Source organism: Ranitomeya imitator, chromosome 3 (genome assembly GCF_032444005.1).
Source record: "Ranitomeya imitator isolate aRanImi1 chromosome 3, aRanImi1.pri, whole genome shotgun sequence".
In the NCBI taxonomy this organism is placed as follows: Eukaryota; Metazoa; Chordata; class Amphibia; order Anura; family Dendrobatidae; genus Ranitomeya; species Ranitomeya imitator.
In genome coordinates this window covers 548,185,773-548,205,019 of record NC_091284.1, presented here as the reverse complement: position 1 = coordinate 548,205,019, position 19,247 = coordinate 548,185,773, and the positions used below count along the sequence as shown (strand labels likewise).

The window sequence follows — 19,247 nt, the reverse complement described above, 5'->3', positions numbered from 1 at the left end:
TGCTCTGCGCCGTTCATTATTGCCCTATAGCTCTGCCCCATATAGTGCTCTGCACCGTTCATTATTGCCCTATAGCTCTGCCCCATATAGTGCTCTGCACCGTTCATTATTGCCCTATAGCTCTGCCCCATATAGTGCTCTTGCACCGTTCATTATTGCCCTATAGCTCTGCCCCATATAGTGCTCTTGCACCGTTCATTATTGCCCTATAGCTCTGCCCCATATAGTGCTCTGCACCGTTCATTATTGCCCTATAGCTCTGCCCCATATAGTGCTCTTGCACCGTTCATTATTGCCCTATAGCTCTGCCCCATATAGTGCTCTTGCACCGTTCATATTGCCCCATAGAAAGCTCTGCCCCATATAGTGCTCTTGCACCGTTCATATTGCCCCATAGAAAGCTCTGCCCCATATAGTGCTCTTGCACCGTTCATATTGCCCCATAGAAAGCCCTGCCATTGTCGCTGCTGCTGCTGCTGCAGTAAAAAAAAAACAAAAAAAAAAACACATACTCACCTCTATTGCTTGCAGCTCCCGGCGTCTCGTTCCGGCGTCCGGTCCCGGTGTCTCTCTGCACTGACTGATCAGGCAGAGGGCGCCGCGCACACTATATGCGTCATCGCGCCCTCTGACCTGAACAGTCAGAGCGCAGAGACGCCGGGAAGATGGAGCGACGCCGGGAACATGGAGCGGCGCCCGGCGGCTGGAACGCGGACAGGTGAATATTACATACTTACCTGGTCCCGGAGTCCCGCTCCTTCTACCGGACAGCTGTCTTCGGTGCCGCAGCTTCTTCCTCTATCCGCTGATTAGAGAAATGAATAGGCGGCTCCACCCCTATGGGAGGTGGAGCCGCCTATTCATTTCTCTAATGAGCGGTCCCACGTGACCGCTGATAGAGGAAGAACTGCAGCACCGAAGACCGTGGGACAGGCGGGGAGCGTCAGGATCGCTGGAAGCAGGTAAGTATGCCTCAGCGCCCTCACCCCCTCACCCGCCGACCGTGACTCGAGTATAAGCCGAGAGGGGCACTTTCAGCCCAAAAATTTGGGCTGAAAATCTCGGCGTATACTCGAGTATATACGGTATATAGCAGCCACATGGTATATACCACAGGCCACGTAGTACTCCTATATACTACGTGGCCTATGCTGTATACTATGTGGCTGCTATATACATACATATTCTAGAATACCCGATGCGTTAGAATCGGTCCACCATCTAGTCTACTATTTAATTGTCTAAGGGTCACTTCCGTCTTTCTGTCTGTCCTTCTGTCTGTCTGTCCATCACGGATATTCTTTGGTCGCGGCCTCGGTCTGTCATGGAAATCCAAGTTGCTGATTGGTTGTGGCAAAACGCCCACGACCAATCAGCGACGGGCACAGTTCGGCGGCAAAATGGCCGCTCCTTCCTCCCCGCAGTCAGTGCCCCGCTCCATACTCCCCTCCAGTCAGCCCTCACACAGGGTTAATGCCAGCGTTAATGGACCGCGGTGTAACACACTCCATTAATGCAGCTATTAACCCTGTGTGACCAACTTTTTACTATTAATGCTGCGTATGCAGCATCAATAGTAAAAATATCTAATGTTACAAATAATAATAATAATTAATAATAATAAAAAAAACCCGTTATTCTCACCTTCCAAGGTCGCGCCCTGTCCTCGGCAGTGCAAGCGGCAGGTTCCGGTGCCAAGGATTCTATGTGAGAAGGACCTGCCATGACGTCACGGTCATGTGACCGCGACGTCATCACAGGTCCTGCGCTCATACCAACCCTGGGACCGGAAGCTGCCGCGTGCACCGCACACAGGTGCCAGGACTACAAGGGGCCCTCGGAAGGTGAGTATATGTTTATTTTTTATTTTAAGTCTTTTTTAACCTGTTAGATACATGGCTGGGCAATTTACTGCGTGGCTGGGCAATATACTACGTGACTGGGCAGTATACTACGTGTCTGTGCTTTATACTATGTGGCTCTGTGTTGTATACTACGTGGCTGGCAATATACTATGTGGCTGGGCAATATACTACATGGCTGGGCAATATACAGTTCTATGAATAAGTTTGGGCACCGCTATTAATCTTAAGCTTAATGTTTTATAAAAATTGTTTTTTTGCAACAGCTATTTCAGTTTCATATATCTAATAACTGTTGGACACAGTAATGTTTCTGCCTTGAAATGAGGTTTATTGTACTAACAGAAAATGTGCAATCTGCATTCAAACAAAATTTGATAGATGCATAAGTATGGGTACCCTTATCATTTTCTTGTTTTAAATACACCTACCTACTTTTTACTGACTTACTAAAGCACTTTTTTTGGTTTTCTAACCTCATTGAGCTTTGAACTTCATAGCCAGGTGTATGCAATCATGAGAAAAGCTACTTAAAGTGGCCACTTGCAAGTTGTTCTCCTGTTTGAATCTCCTCTGAAGAGTGGCATCATGGACTCCTCAAAACAACTGTCTAATAATCTGAAAACAAAGATTATTCAACGTTGTTCAGGGGAAGGATACAAAAAGCTGTCTCAGAGATTTAACCTGTCAATTTCCACTGTGAGGAACATAGTAAGGAAATGGAAGAACACAGGTACAGTTCTTGTTAAGGCCAGAAGTGGCAGGCCAAGAAAAACATCAGAAAGGCAGAGAAGAAGAATGGTGAGATCAGTCAAGGACAATCCTCAGACCACCTCCAGAGAGCTGCAGCATCAACTTGCTGCAGATGGTGTCACTGTGCATCGGTCAACTATACAACGCACTTTGCACAAGGAGAAGCTGTATGGGAGAGTGATGTGAAAGAAGCCGTTTCTGCAAGCACGCCACATACCGAGTCGCCTGAGGTATGCTAAAACACATTTGGAGAAGCCAATTTCTTTTTGGAAGAAGGTCCTGTGGACTGATGAAACCAAGTTTGAGTTGTTTGGTCATACAAAAAGGCGTTCTGCATGGCGGCCAAAAAACACTGTATTCCAAGAAAAACACTTGCTACCCACAGTAAAATTTGGTGGAGGTTCCATCATGCTTTTGGGGCTGTGTGGCCAATGCCGGCACCGGGAATCTTGTTAAAGTTGAGGGACACATGGATTCCTCTCAATATCAGCAGATTCTTGACAATAATGTTCATGAATCAGTGACAAAGTTGAAGTTACGCAGGGGATAGATCTTTCAGCAAGACAATGATCCAAAACACCGCTCCAAATCTACTCAGGCATTCATGCAGAGGAAAAATTACACTGTTCTGGAATGGCCATCCCAGTCCCCAGACCTGAATATCATTGAGCATCTGTGGGATCATTTGAAGAGGGCTGTCCATGCTCGGCGACCATCAAACTTAACTGAACTGGAATTGTTTTGTAAAGAGGAATGGTCAACAATACCTTCATCCAGGATCCAGGAACTCATTAAAAGCTACAGGAAGCGACTAGAGGCAGTTATTTTTGCAAAAGGAGGGTCTACTAAATATTAATATCACTTTTCTGGTGGGGTGTACCTGTCAAATTTTTGTTTGAATGCAGATTGCACATTTTCTGTTAGTACAATAAACCTCATTTCAAGGCAGAAACATTGCTGTGTCCAACAGTTATTAGATATATGAAACTGAAATAGCTGTTGCAAAAAAAACAATTTTTATAAAACAATAAGCTTAAGATTAAGATGGGTGCCCAAACCTTTTCATATAACTGTACTACGTGACTGGGCAATATACTACGTCACTGGGCAATATGCTACGTGGCTGGGCAATATACTGCGTGGCTGGGCAATATACTGCGTGGCTGGGCAATATGCTACGTGGCTGGGCAATATACTACGTGGCTGGGCAATATACTATGTAAGTGGGCAATATACTACGTGACTGGGCAATCTGCTGCGTGGCTGGGCAATATACTGCGTGGCTGGGCAATATGCTGCGTGGCTGGGCAATATACTACGTGGCTGGGCAATATGCTGCGTGGCTGGGCAATATGCTACGTGGCTGGGCAATATACTACGTGACTGGGCAATATACTAGGTGGACATGCATATTCTGGAATACCCGATGCGTTAGAATCGGGCCGCCATCTAGTTACAAATGTCAGATAAGTAACGTTCATAAAAGCAAGAAGCTGCTAAGAAAAACGGGGACAATAATAAGAAGTCAGAAAACCAACCATCAGGTCTAATACTGTATTTGTGATATACTCAAACTCACAGAGAAAAACATGGGTCCCATATAATAAGGAGTTGTCTAATTGACTTAATATATATGCCCATAAAATAACCAGATAGTAAGTGTATACTCCTGATACACATTTGATTGAACACAAAAAAAATGGAGTTCCATACACATAGAATATTAAAAAAATTAGTACATTTTATTAAAGATACTGTAAACACATTTAAATAGCAAAAATCAAGAAAAAAGACAAAAGCCCTAGTTTGGAAACAAGTAAGTCCCCGGCAAAAACCAATGAATTTATATAGACTCACATCATGGTACTAGTATACACCACTATAAGTTATATCAATTATATGGCACCCAATTCACCTAACATCAGTATAAGTCAAAGCATTGGATGCCTGTAAAATAGTGCATACCCCAACGGCTGTCACAGTGACCAGCACCATATAGGGGAAAAGAGCAATAGCAAGAGTCGACCCCCCCCCCCCCCCCCCTAATTCGGTACCTCGGCATCTGACTTCTTTCCATCATGGGTAAGATATTTTTCTACTAGACACACCGCTATTGCTCTTTTCCCCTATATTGTGCTGGTCACTGTATGGATGTATGGAACTCCATGTGTATGGAACTCCATTTTTTTTTTCTGTTCTAATACTGTATCTGTTGACTGGACATGCGTAACGTAGGACTGGGAGTGGAGGAAATCCTGCTTTCGGAATAGTCCGCCTCCATTTCTGATGTATTTTGCAAAATGTCAGGAGATCTCCTTGGTGGGGATCTTTACCCTTTAACCTCCATGAAGAAAGCGCCATGTTTCTTTTTTCTGACTGATGACAGAGCCCCATTGAAGTCAAGGGACAAGTTTGTATAGCAGATTGTCATAAGGGGCAGACGGGTGTACAGGTGATCCCTGCAAGTATACCGGGAGTACATGTCCAGTCCATGGAAAATCATCCACGTAGAGAGGACTGGTGCAAAGTATATAAAAGCCAAAACATCTGAAATAGTGGGGTATGGTGAACTCACATTGCTTTTCTTTTTCTTCTCATTAAGTCTATTGTCCAAGTGGAAACTCTTGGAGAGTTTGGTGTCTTTTTCACACTTTTTCTTGTTGGATTGGAATTTTCCCCAGAAAAACTGAGAAAGGTTGGTACGTTTTACTTACTAATGTACAGTAAATGTAAGTCAAAAATGCTAGTTGCTGCAAGGCGAAAGTTGGTAAAGACGGCCTTTCCTCAGGTAATGACTTTTGGGTTTTCATTGGCTGTAAGCCATAATCATCAACATTATCAGAAATAAACACTTGAAATAGATCACTCTATGAGTGATGAGATGAGTAAATCAATAAATACTTCAGTAAGTCAGTATTTCAATGGAGAATGTGAAACCCCGAAATGGCGATAAACTAGTGACTATCCTAAGGTTACGTTTCCCCTGTTTCTGGGGTTATGTTTGATTGTTCTACTGAAAATGATCCACGTGACTACATTTGTTTGGGACCGATTTAGCTTTGTGACCCAAATGCAGTGGGAAATATGGTGTTCAGGTGAGGTGAAACGGACGTCCCCATGATTAGCATGTGGTCAGTGGACAAAGCTTTATGGGAGAGGAGGCTCTGTGTGGACACCAGTCCCAGGTATGCTTCTCAGTTACTTAGAAAGGAGCTCCAAAATGCTTTGTACCTCCGGAGACTTTCCCGATAAAGGTTTTCCATTGATCTTCCACATTGTCAGCTGGTTATCTGCCCCTCCATTAGTGTCCCTTGTGTGGGGTGTCCAGATATGCGTTCCTGGATTCCCAGCAAGGTTTGCACACCTGACTGAGGACATAGGACATAATGATCGCATCCAGCGCTCCCCATGAGCTAAGCACATTGTAGCACGATTATATAAAGGCATTTTCTACTTGTTATGAGCCATTTCCCACCCTATGTGCATCGGTTTATGTTACAAGGCCGTCTAATAAAAGGTTGTCCAAAATGTAAGTTACGTGTTGTGTTTTTCCCCTTGTAGTCTTGCTTACCTGCTGCCACTGTTTAGTAGGTTTCCCACCATGATCCTCTTTCAGGCCTCTACTGCAGCCTGCAGTGCCATATTGTGCACTCAGAGGTAGAGTATTTTTTACAGACTCATTTGTAGGTTTAAAGGGACTCGGTCAGCACAGACTGACACTCAAAACCACATAAGGTGCTTGGTGCATCATGGCATGGCCAAACGTTGAGGTGCTCCTTCCCACCTGCTTGTTTTCCCTCAGCATCCATCCACCTGGCCTTTGATTGACAGCTCTGGCTCCATAGAGTCAGAGAAGGGCGGAGATGGAACCCAAGCAGGCGGTAAGGTGTATAGAAATGTTTGGCCCCGCCATGAAGCACTTGATTCCAACAGTCATCCTGTGCTGACAGTCCCTTTAGCTAAGGCTTAGAAGAGACTATACCTGGAATAGCAGGCAGCAGGTAAGTGGCAGTCTGCAGCATGTACAGTGCCATGGGGTCAGGGCTAAAGCGGACTTTCCAGTTTTTACACTTTGCTATTTAGCAACAGGAGTGTCCTGACATGTATAGCTGCGGTAAAGTCCACATTTCATGCCACTGCCTTGCAAACTACATGTTGCCTTTTTTGGCTGGGAACATTTTGCATTTAAATTTTTTTTCTAAAACATTTACAACTAAGATTAGCAATTAGAATGGGACCGGTAAAAAGAAATATGACTGCAGGATCAAAAGTGCAGGCTTTATTTGTAGTCTGTTGCCACGGTGACACAAAGGTTTGCATGAGTGCTGTGGACACAAAAGTTAGGATAAAATAAATTGATTGTAACTGTCGATTGATCTTTTAAGTATTGTTATGTGCAAAACTACTGTTGTCTCTATTGTCAGTTTCACTTGTCAGTGAGATATAATATGATTTATTTTTTATCCCTTAGGTATGGAAAATTGCTGTGCAAGGCCCATGCTTCATGACGGTTTTAATGATTGCATTTGGTTTACTATGGGGGCACGTCCTACAAATCAGACCTACGCAGAGTGTCTTCATTTCAACATGTTTGTCTTTGTCTAGCACCCCCTTGGTGTCCAGATTCCTTGCAGGCAGCTCTCGAGGAGATAAAGATGGTAACTAAATGACCTTCAAGTTTGTGTATAAACTACACACACATACATATATGTATGTGTGGTGTGTGTGTATATATATATATATATATATATATATATATATATATATATATATATATATATATTAGACAAAAATGGAACAGCACAAATCCTATACTTGTCTTCGGGTGCACAGCCCAAACAACCCGTCCAATGGTTGTACACCAATCCAGATAGATCACAAAAATAGGCAGCACTCCATATTCAAGAGATAATATGCAGGTGTTTATTGAGCCCACATCTCCTTGCAACGTTTCGGCTCAAACTGAGCCTTTCTCAAGCAGTGAACATACATTTCTTACACATATATATAGGGATATAACCCTACCATCCCCTAAGTGCAGCCAATCAATAACTCCCTTTAAATTACATGTGATTACAAAACAAAGTGTATAAATGCCAGCTGTGTACTATTAAAAACCTCCTATAGGATACCTCCTATCTACAGGGACCATCTATTGTACATTATCATACCTTTGGAGAGACATTAATGGAGGAGACAGCATGTAATCAGCGTTCCCTTACTGCTAGTGCGCATGTCCAAGCGCTACTACGTGCATCACCGTCACATGTCCTATAGGAGGCCAATCACAGACGCTAATGTGTAACTGGCGTCATGCGCCTGCGCACCAGCGCTCGGCACTTCCATCTTGGTTGGGGAATCTCAACATGCCACTGCGCTACTGCGCATGCCGCAGCGCCAATATATATATTATGTGTGTGTGTATTCAGTGCCTTGCGAAAGTATTCGGCCCCCTGGAACTTTTCAACCTTTTTCCACATATCATGCTTCAAAGATAAAGATACCAAATGTAAATTTTTGGTGAAGAATCAACAACAAGTGGAACACAATTGTGAAGTTGAACGAAATTTATTGGTTATTTTAAATTTTTGTGGAAATTCAAAAACTGAAAAGTTGGGCGTGCAATATTATTCAGCAAACTCGCTCCATAAGTTCATTGTGGATCTCTGAATGATCCAATATTGTCCTAAATACCTAATGATAAATATAATTCACCTGTGTGTAATCAGGTCTCCGTATAAATGCACCTGCTCTGTGATAGTCTCAGGGTTCTGTTTGAAGCACAGAGAGCATCATGAAGACCAAGGAACACAACAGGCAGGTCCGTGATACTGTTGTGGAGAAGTTTAAAGCCGGATTTGGATACAAAATGATTTCCAAAACTTTAAACATCCCAAGGAGCACCGTGCAAGCGACCATATTAAAATGGAAGGAGTATCATACCACTGCAAATCTATCAATGCACGGCCGTCCCTCTAAACTTTCATCTCAAACAAGGAGAAGACTGATCAGAGATGCAGCCAAGAGGCCCATGATCACTCTGGATGAACTGCAGAGATCTACAGCTGAGGTGGGACAGTCTGTCCATAGGACAACAATCAGTCATACACTGCACAAATCTGGCCTTTATGGATGAGTGGCAAGAAGAAAGCCATTTCTCAAAGATATCCATAAAAAGTGTAGTTTAAAGTTTGCAACAAGCCACCTGGGAGACACACCAAACATGTGGAAGAAGGTGCTCTGGTCAGATGAAACTAAAATCAAACTTATTGGCAACAATGCCAAACGATATGTTTGGCATAAAGGCAACACAGCTCATCACCCTGAACACACCATCCCCACTGTCAAGGATGGTGGTGGCAGCATCATGTTTTGGGCCTGGTTTTCTTCAGCAGGGACGGGGAAGATGGTTAAAATTGATGGGAAGATGGATGGAGCCAAATACAGGACCATTCTTGAAGAAAACCTGTTGGGGTCTGCAAAAGACTAATAAATAAATATATATATAAAAAAAATAAATAAAAAAATCATCCAACCATTTTTGAAGTTCATGTCTTTAGTTTGAAAATGGTTTTCCTATATTAAATGTCAGGACTTGTCTTTCTATTTTCTCATTATAACCTGTCGTTTGATAGATTACATGCAGCATCGCAGCCTCAGCTGGGCACTGGTTGTTAGGCTTTAACCCAACCGTATAATGAAATAATAGACAACAATCATTCTAAGAAAACGTTCTATGGACAGAAGAAACCAATCCAGGGCTTTTTGGCAATGCTTTAGCATAGTGTTTAGAGAGGAAATGAATCCTATAAAGAACAGTTTACCCCACCAACAATGAAACCAGGCTCCATAATGTTGTGACACTGCTGTGCTGACTCTGCAAAACCAGAGGATTCAGAACTTTATTTTTTGTGAAATGACTGTATTTATGGCGTATTTGGACTTGCTATTAGAATATTCTGATGATACATTGTGGTACATATCCACTTATGTCTAAAGATACTGGATTGTTTACAATAAGTAACCAAGAATGCCAATAATGACCACAAATATACAATGAACGAATTACCCTTTATATCCCGCGGGTAGATGCCCTGGTATTTGTTGCCCATAGATGCACAGTATATTTATTTCTTTACTGTATCTCCCTATATATATAGAATAGCGCAGCAGAATGCTCTATTCCATACGGCAGAGAAAGTTCTTCTTCTATATACCGGCACCAGAAAGTCTGAAAGGACATTCTGGAGCCCTATTGATTAGTTTGATATGTGCACCAGGAACTTTCCCAACTGTATACAGGGATCAAACATTGAGTTCACACTTTCCAAACTATCAGTGCTTTACTGCCTAAGGATACCGAGCGATTACAGCAGAAGGTTTTTTTAAATATTTTATTGGATACTAGATGGCAGCCCGATTCTAAAGAATCGGGAGTCTAGAATCCATATATACTTTTATTTATTCAAATGTAAGAATAATACAATTAATAAATAATAGTAAGAAAGAACAAAAATAATAGGCAGTATATGGAGAAAACACCAAACAAAAGTTCAAAATTGGTGTGAAAATGTCACTGAACCACTTCACAACTAAATATATATAGTTTTGGTAAATGGTATTATCATTTTTTTGACGAAATTCGGCAGGAGCTTGAAGAGCAACGTCACTGGGCCCGCCTCCACGCAGTAGAAACTTGCTGTGAGGTAAAAATTCAAAAATCACACCAAAATGGCGGGCGGAGTGTGTCACAGTACGGCACGTTTCTGATTGGTCGCTCGCAGCAGGCGGCAACCAATCAGACACTGGACACTGTTGACGTCACTTATCTCCGGACATTAGCTCCGGACATTAGCTCCGGACATTAGCTGTTGTGAATTCTGTGGCTGAGTTCACTTCTGTGGTCACAAGTGGTATTGCAGTCTCTGGGCTTCCTCCCTCAGGTGTTTTGGTGAGCTCGTTGGCTGCCTTGCTATTTAGCTCCACCTGAGTCTGTCTTCCTTGCTCCTTGTCAATGTTCCAGTGTTGGATCTGAGCTACTGCATCTTTCCTTGGGCCTGCTGCTCTGCTAGATAAGTGCTTCTAGTTTGTTTTCTGTTTTTTTCTGTCCAGCTTGCTATTGTCTTTTGCTGGAAGCTCTGAGAAGCAGAGGGGTGCACCGCCGTGCTGTTAGTTCGGCACGGTGGGTCTTTTTGCCCCTTTGCGTGGTTTTCGTTTTAGGGTTTTTTGTAGACTGCATAGTTCTCTTTGCTATCCTCGCTCTGTCTAGAATATCGGGCCTCACTTTGCTGAATCTATTTCATTCCTACGTTTGTCTTTTCATCTTGCTAACAGTCATTATATGTGGGGGGCTGCCTATTCCTTTGGGGTATTTCTCTGAGGTAAGTCAGGCTTGTATTTCTATCTTCAGGCTAGTCAGCTCCTCAGGCAGTGCCGAGTTGCATAGGTAGTGTTAGGCGCAATCCACTGCTGCTTATAGTTGTGTGAGGATAGATCAGGTACTGCAGTCTACAGAGATTCCACGTCTCAGAGCTCGTCTTATTGTTTTTGGTTATTGCCAGATCTCTGTATGTGCGCTGATTACTGCACGCTGTGTTGCCTGATTGCCAGCCATAACAGTACAAGGAGCCACACCAATGATTCCCAATAGAGGGAAAAAAGAAATCCTGACATCATTTTTTTTTCTTAGCTCTGTCTTCAGTCTTTTTTTTCCCCTAGACATTAGAGTGCTTCAGGACACAGCTGTGGACATGGATATTCAGGCTCTGTGCTCCTCAATGGATAATCTCGTTGTAAATGTACAAAAGATTCAAGATACTATTGATCAGAAATCGATGCTAGAACCAAGAATTCCGATTCCTGATTTGTTTTTTGGTGACAGAACTAAGTTCCTGAGCTTCAGAAATAATTGTAAGCTATTTTTGGCCTTGAAACCTCATTCTTCTGGTAATCCTATTCAACAGGTTTTGATTATTATTTCTTTTTTGCGCGGCGACCCACAGGACTGGGCGTTTTCTCTTGCACCAGGAGATTCTGCATTGAGTAATGTTGATGCATTTTTCCTGGCGCTCGGATTGCTTTACGATGAGCCTAATTCAGTGGATCAGGCTGAGCAAAATCTGCTGGCTTTATGCCAGGGTCAGGATGATGTAGAAGTATATTGTCAGAAATTTAGGAAATGGTCAGTACTCACTCTGTGGAATGAATCTGCACTAGCGGCTTTGTTCAGAAAGGGTCTCTCTGAAGCTCTTAAGGATGTAATGGTGGGATTTCCTATGCCTGCTGGTTTGAATGAGTCTATGTCCTTGGCCATTCAGATCGGTCGTCGCTTGCGCGAGCGTAAATCTGTGCACCATCTGGCGGTACTGCCTGAGAGTAAACCTGAGCCTATGCAGTGCGACAGGACTATGACTAAAGTAGAACGGCAAGAACACAGACGTCTGAACAGACTGTGTTTCTATTGTGGTGATTCTACTCATGCTATTTCTAATTGTCCTAAACGCACTAGGCGGTTCGATAGCTCTGCCGTTATTGGTACTGTACAGTCCAAATTCCTTTTGTCCATTACCTTAATGTGCTCTTTGTCATCGTATTCTGTCATGGCGTTTGTGGATTCAGGCGCTGCCCTGAATCTGATGGATTTGGATTATGCTAAACGTTGTGGATTTTTCTTGGAGCCTTTGCGGTGTCCTATTCCGTTGAGAGGAATTGATGCTACACCATTGGCCAAGAATAAGCCTCAGTACTGGGCCCAGCTGACCATGTGCATGGCTCCTGCACATCAGGAAGTTATTCGCTTTCTGGTACTGCATAATTTGCATGATGTGGTCGTGTTGGGGTTGCCATGGCTACAAACCCATAATCCAGTATTGGATTGGAACTCTATGTCGGTAACCAGCTGGGGTTGTCAGGGAGTACATGGTGATGTTCCATTTTTGTCTATTTCGTCATCCATTCCTTCTGACATCCCAGAGTTCTTGTCGGACTTTCAGGATGTATTTGAAGAGTCCAAGTCTGATGCCCTACCTCTGCATAGGAATTGTGATTGTGCTATCGATTTGATTCCTGGTAGTAAATTCCCTAAGGGTCGTTTATTTAATTTGTCCGTACCTGAACACACCGCTATGCGCAGTTATGTGAAGGAGTCCCTGGAGAAGGGACATATTCGCCCATCGTCGTCACCATTGGGAGCAGGGTTCTTTTTTGTAGCCAAGAAGGATGGTTCGCTAAGACCGTGTATTGATTACCGCCTTCTTAATAAGATCACTGTTAAGTTTCAGTATCCCTTGCCATTGATTTCTGACTTGTTTGCTCGGATTAAGGGGGCTAGTTGGTTTACTAAGATTGATCTTCGTGGTGCGTATAATCTGGTGAGAATCAGGCAGGGAGATGAATGGAAAACGGCATTTAATACGCCCGAGGGTCATTTTGAGTATCTGGTGATGCCGTTCGGACTTGCCAATGCTCCATCTGTTTTTCAGTCTTTTATGCATGACATTTTCCGTGAGTATCTGGATAAATTCTTGATTGTTTACTTGGATGACATTTTGATCTTCTCAGATGATTGGGAGTCTCATGTGAAGCAAGTCAGAATGGTTTTCCAGGTACTGCGTGCTAATTCCTTGTTCGTGAAGGGATCAAAGTGTCTCTTCGGTGTGCAGAAGGTTTCATTTTTGGGGTTCATCTTTTCCCCTTCTACTATCGAGATGGATCCGGTTAAGGTTCAGGCCATCCAGGATTGGACTCAGCCGACATCTCTAAAAAGTCTGCAGAAATTCCTGGGCTTTGCTAATTTTTATCGTCGCTTCATCTGTAATTTTTCTAGCATTGCCAGACCATTGACCGATTTGACCAAGAAGGGTGCTGATTTGGTTAATTGGTCTTCTGCTGCCGTGGAAGCTTTTCAGGAGTTGAAGCGTCGTTTTTGCTGTGCCCCTGTGTTGTGTCAACCTGATGTTTTTCTTCCGTTCCAGGTCGAGGTTGATGCTTCTGAGATTGGTGCAGGGGCGGTTTTGTCACAGAGAGGTTCTGGTTGCTCAGTGTTCAAACCATGTGCTTTCTTTTCCAGGAAATTTTCTGCTGCTGAGCGTAATTATGATGTGGGCAACCGAGAGTTGCTGGCCATGAAGTGGGCATTCGAGGAGTGGCGTCATTGGCTTGAGGGTGCTAAGCATCGCGTGGTGGTATTGACTGATCATAAGAACTTGACTTATCTCGAGTCTGCCAAGCGCTTGAATCCTAGACAGGCCCGTTGGTCGTTATTTTTTGCTCGTTTTGATTTTGTGATTTCATACCTTCCGGGCTCTAAAAATGTGAAGGCGGATGCTCTGTCTAGGAGTTTTGTGCCCGACTCTCCGGGGTTATCTGAGCCGGCGAGTATCCTCAAGGAAGGAGTCATTGTGTCTGCCATCTCCCCTGATTTGCGGAGAGTGTTGCAGAAATTTCAGGCTAATAAACCTGATCGTTGTCCGGCCGAGAAACTGTTCGTCCCTGATAGGTGGACTAGTAAAGTTATCTCTGAACTTCATTGTTCGGTGCTGGCCGGTCATCCAGGAATCTTTGGTACCAGGGAGTTGGTTGCTAGATCCTTCTGGTGGCCATCTCTGTCACGGGATGTGCGTGCTTTTGTGCAGTCCTGTGGAATTTGTGCTAGGGCTAAGCCCTGCTGTTCACGTGCCAGTGGGTTGCTTTTGCCCTTGCCGGTCCCGAAGAGGCCTTGGACACATATTTCGATGGATTTCATTTCTGACCTTCCCGTTTCTCAAAAAATGTCGGTCATTTGGGTGGTCTGTGATCGCTTTTCTAAAATGGTCCATCTGGTGCCCTTGGTTAAATTGCCTTCCTCCTCTGATTTGGTGCCTTTGTTCTTCCAGCATGTGGTTCGTTTACATGGCATTCCTGAGAATATTGTTTCTGACAGAGGTTCCCAGTTTGTCTCGAGGTTCTGGCGAGCCTTTTGTGGTAGGATGGGCATTGACCTATCTTTCTCCTCGGCCTTCCATCCTCAGACTAATGGCCAGACCGAACGAACCAATCAGACCTTGGAAACATATCTGAGATGTTTTGTTTCCGCTGACCAGGATGATTGGGTGTCATTTTTGCCGTTGGCTGAGTTCGCCCTTAATAATCGGGCCAGCTCGGCTACCTTGGTCTCTCCATTTTTCTGCAATTCTGGGTTCCATCCTCGTTTCTCTTCAGGACAGGTTGAGTCTTCGGACTGTCCTGGTGTGGATTCTGTGGTGGACAGGTTGCAGCAGATCTGGACTCAGGTAGTGGACAATTTGACCTTGTCCCAGGAGAAGGCTCAGCTTTTCGCTAATCGCAGACGCCGTGTGGGACCCCGACTTCGTGTTGGGGATTTGGTTTGGTTATCTTCTCGTCATATTCCTATGAAGGTTTCCTCTCCTAAATTTAAACCTCGTTTTATTGGTCCGTATAGGATTTCTGAGATTCTCAATCCGGTGTCTTTTCGTCTGACCCTCCCAGACTCCTTTTCCATACATAATGTATTCCATAGGTCGTTGTTGAGGAGATACGTGGCACCTATGGTTCCATCTGTGGAGCCTCCTGCCCCTGTTTTGGTGGAGGGGGAATTGGAGTATATTGTGGAGAAGATTTTGGATTCTCGTGTCTCTAGACGGAAACTCCAGTATCTGGTCAAATGGAAGGGTTATGCTCAGGAAGATAATTCCTGGGTTTTTGCCTCTGATGTCCATGCCCCAGATCTTGTTCGTGCCTTTCATGTGGCTCATCCTGGTCGGCCTGGGGGTTCTGGTGAGGGTTCGGTGACCCCTCCTCAAGGGGGGGGTACTGTTGTGAATTCTGTGGCTGAGTTCACTTCTGTGGTCACAAGTGGTATTGCAGTCTCTGGGCTTCCTCCCTCAGGTGTTTTGGTGAGCTCGTTGGCTGCCTTGCTATTTAGCTCCACCTGAGTCTGTCTTCCTTGCTCCTTGTCAATGTTCCAGTGTTGGATCTGAGCTACTGCATCTTTCCTTGGGCCTGCTGCTCTGCTAGATAAGTGCTTCTAGTTTGTTTTCTGTTTTTTTCTGTCCAGCTTGCTATTGTCTTTTGCTGGAAGCTCTGAGAAGCAGAGGGGTGCACCGCCGTGCTGTTAGTTCGGCACGGTGGGTCTTTTTGCCCCTTTGCGTGGTTTTCGTTTTAGGGTTTTTTGTAGACTGCATAGTTCTCTTTGCTATCCTCGCTCTGTCTAGAATATCGGGCCTCACTTTGCTGAATCTATTTCATTCCTACGTTTGTCTTTTCATCTTGCTAACAGTCATTATATGTGGGGGGCTGCCTATTCCTTTGGGGTATTTCTCTGAGGTAAGTCAGGCTTGTATTTCTATCTTCAGGCTAGTCAGCTCCTCAGGCAGTGCCGAGTTGCATAGGTAGTTGTTAGGCGCAATCCACTGCTGCTTATAGTTGTGTGAGGATAGATCAGGTACTGCAGTCTACAGAGATTCCACGTCTCAGAGCTCGTCTTATTGTTTTTGGTTATTGCCAGATCTCTGTATGTGCGCTGATTACTGCACGCTGTGTTGCCTGATTGCCAGCCATAACAATTAGCTCCGGACATTAGCTCCGGACATTAGCTCCGGACATTAGCTCCGGACATTAGCTCCGGACATTAGCTCCGGACAAAGCCACGGAAGTTGGCAGAAATTGCAGGAAGTAGTATTTTAGGCAATTAATCTCCGGACATTAGCTCCGGACATTAGCTCCGGACATTAGCTCCGGACAAAGCCACGGAAGTTGGCACAAATTGCAGGAAGTAGTATTCTAGGCAATTATATATTAGACATGATTTAAAAGAATAAGGGTATGTTCACACGTTCAGGATTTCCATCCTTTTTTTTTCAGGACAGTTTTTTTTAAAAAACTGCAGCTCTTGGCAGAAAACGCAGGTCCTTTTTTTGTCCTTTTTTGATGCGTTTTTGATGCGTTTTTTTATCCTTTTTTTACTGTGTGTTTCCTAGGAAGCTTTTTAGGGCTAAAATGGCTGAAAATACCCTAACCCTACCCCTAACCCTACCCCTAACCCTACCCCTAACCCTACCCCTAACCCTACCCCTAACCCTACCCCTAACCCTAACCCTAACCCTAACCCTAACCCTACCCCTAACCCTACCCCTAACCCTACCCCTACCCCTAACCCTACCCCTACCCCTAACCCTACCCCTAACCCTACCCCTAACCCTACCCCTAACCCTACCCCTAACCCTACCCCTAACCCTAACCCTACCCCTAACCCTACCCCTAACCCTACCCCTAACCCTACCCCTAACCCTAACCCTAACCCTAACCCTAACCCTATTCTAACCTTAGTGAAAAAAAAAAAAAAAATTCTTAATTTTTTTATTGTCCCTACCAATGGGGGTGACAAAGTGGGGGGGGTGTCATTTACTATTTTTTTATTTTGATCACTGAGATAGGTTATATCTCAGTGATCAAAATGCACTTTGGAGCGAATCTGCCGGCCGGCAGATTCGGCGGGCGCACTGCGCATGCGCCCGCCATTTTGCAAGATGGCGGCGCCCAGGGAGAAGACGGCCGGACGGACACCGGGACGCCGGGTAAGTATAAGGGGGGGAGATTAGGGCACGGGGGGGGCATCGGAGCACTGGGGGGGGGGCATCGGAGCACGGGGGGGGGGCATCGGAGCACGGGGGGGCGGGATCGGAGCACGGGGGGGCAGCCACACTCCGCCCACGCACTTCCGCCCGCTCCCCCGCACTTCCTGCTGCAGCGGTTCTGCACATCAAATCGCAGTAAAACCCGCAGATATATTTTTGATCTGCGGGTTTTACTGCGATTTTGACCTCACAATGGAGGTCTATGGGTGCAGAACCGCTGCGGTTCAGGAAGAAGAATTGACATGCTCCTTCTTTTTTCCGGGAGCTATTCAGCGCGGCTTTTTTTTTACAATTTCCGGACCATGTGCACAGTGTGTCCTGTTTTCCATAGGGTACAGTGTACTGTACCCTGCATGGAAAACAGCTGCGGAACCGCAGCGGCAAAACCGCCGCGGTTCCGCGGTAAAAAACGCACTGTGTGAACATGGCCTTATACACAAATAAAGTAACAAGCAGGGTGGGGATAAACCTTCAGAAAGGAGGGTGTGTGTAAATCTAATGAGTCACCTATCTAATATATAATTGCCTAGAATACTACTTCCTGCAATTTGTGCCAACTTCCTGTCCGGAGCTAATGTCCGGAGCTAATGTCCGGAGATAAGTGACGTCAACAGTGTCCAGTGTCTGATTGGTTGCCGCCTGCTGCGAGCGACCAATCAGAAACGTGCCGTACTGTGACACACTCCGCCCGCCATTTTGGTGTGATTTTTGAATTTTTACCTCACAGCAAGTTTCTACTGCGTGGAGGCGGGCCCAGTGACGTTGCTCTTCAAGCTCCTGCCGAATTTCGTCAAAAAAATGATAATACCATTTACCAAAACTATATATATTTAGTTGTGAAGTGGTTCAGTGACATTTTCACACCAATTTTGAACTTTTGTTTGGTGTTTTCTCCATATACTGCCTATTATTTTTGTTCTTTCTTACTATTATTTATTAATTGTATTATTCTTACATTTGAATAAATAAAGTATATATGGATTCTAGACTCCCGATTCTTTAGAATCGGGCTGCCATCTAGTGCAATATAAAGATGAAGACCTAAAGAAACGGTCTAGTGTTTGCTTTCCTATCATGCATGTCTGTGTGCACCATTCTGTCCAGTAATGAAAATCCCCTCTCAATTATTTTTGTGATTTGTTGTAGACGCCGAAAAAGTGCTTAGTGCATAATGTTTGCTTACCATCAAGAAAATAAAGAGAACATGGTTAATTAATTCGTTTAGTTTTTTTCCATGTGAAATGTGTATACAAAAGTAAAGAGATCAACATCACTGCCTGCTTTAAGGGTTGTGAGCGAGAGTGGCTGGGAATGAAAATACCTCCCAGTAGGGGTGAGCTGCTGCTCCGATGTGCCGTGATCATCCACTTGTATAGACCTTCACTAATTTAGGCGCTGCCCAGAGAAAGGATTGTCTTGCGAGTGTTGTGAGACTCTATTCCGACATTGCTGGAACGGTGTCGGTGTGGGAAGTGAACACTTTTCCTTGTCTATGGGACACTGTTGCCTTTAAGAAGGGGTTGTCCAGGTAGTGGCTCACACGTTCCTGATTTCCCTGCTGTTTTTTTCTGCACTAAAAACCGCAGCTCTTGGCAGAAAACGCATGTCCTTTTTTTGGTGCTTTTTTGGTGCGTTTTTTAGTGCGTTTTTTTATGCAGTTTTCTATGCAGAGTCTGTGTATTTTCTAGGAAGTTTTTTAGGGTTAAAATGGCTGAAAATACCCTAACCCTACCCCTAACCCTACCCCTAACCCTAACCCTAACCCTACCCCTAACCCTATTCTAACCTTAGTGGGAAAAAAAAAAATTCTTTATTTTTTTATTGTCCCTACCTATGGGGGTGACAAAGGGGGGCGGGGGGTCATTTACTATTTTTTTTATTTTGATCACTGAGATAGGTTATATCTCAGTGATCAAAATGCACTTTGCAATGAATCTGCCAGCCGGCAGATTCGGCGGGCGCACTGCGCATGCGCCCGCCATTTTGCAAGATGGCGGCG

The 19,247-nt window shown here is 44.5% G+C and overlaps 1 protein-coding gene across 2 annotated transcripts in view; it reads left to right on the top strand.

Annotated features, from left to right (window-relative positions):
• The window catches only part of TMCO3 (transmembrane and coiled-coil domains 3), a 101,415-nt gene that overhangs the window by 64,834 nt on the left and 17,334 nt on the right, over positions 1 to 19,247 (top strand). For both annotated transcript variants that reach the window (XR_011319337.1, XM_069757878.1), the window contains exons 6-7: positions 5,218 to 5,310; positions 7,087 to 7,273. Coding sequence is in view for 1 of the 2 variants with exons in the window: in XM_069757878.1 (XP_069613979.1) it covers positions 5,218 to 5,310; positions 7,087 to 7,273 (280 nt within the window). In the remaining variant the exon portion in view is untranslated. The remainder of the gene's footprint in view (positions 1 to 5,217; positions 5,311 to 7,086; positions 7,274 to 19,247) is intronic.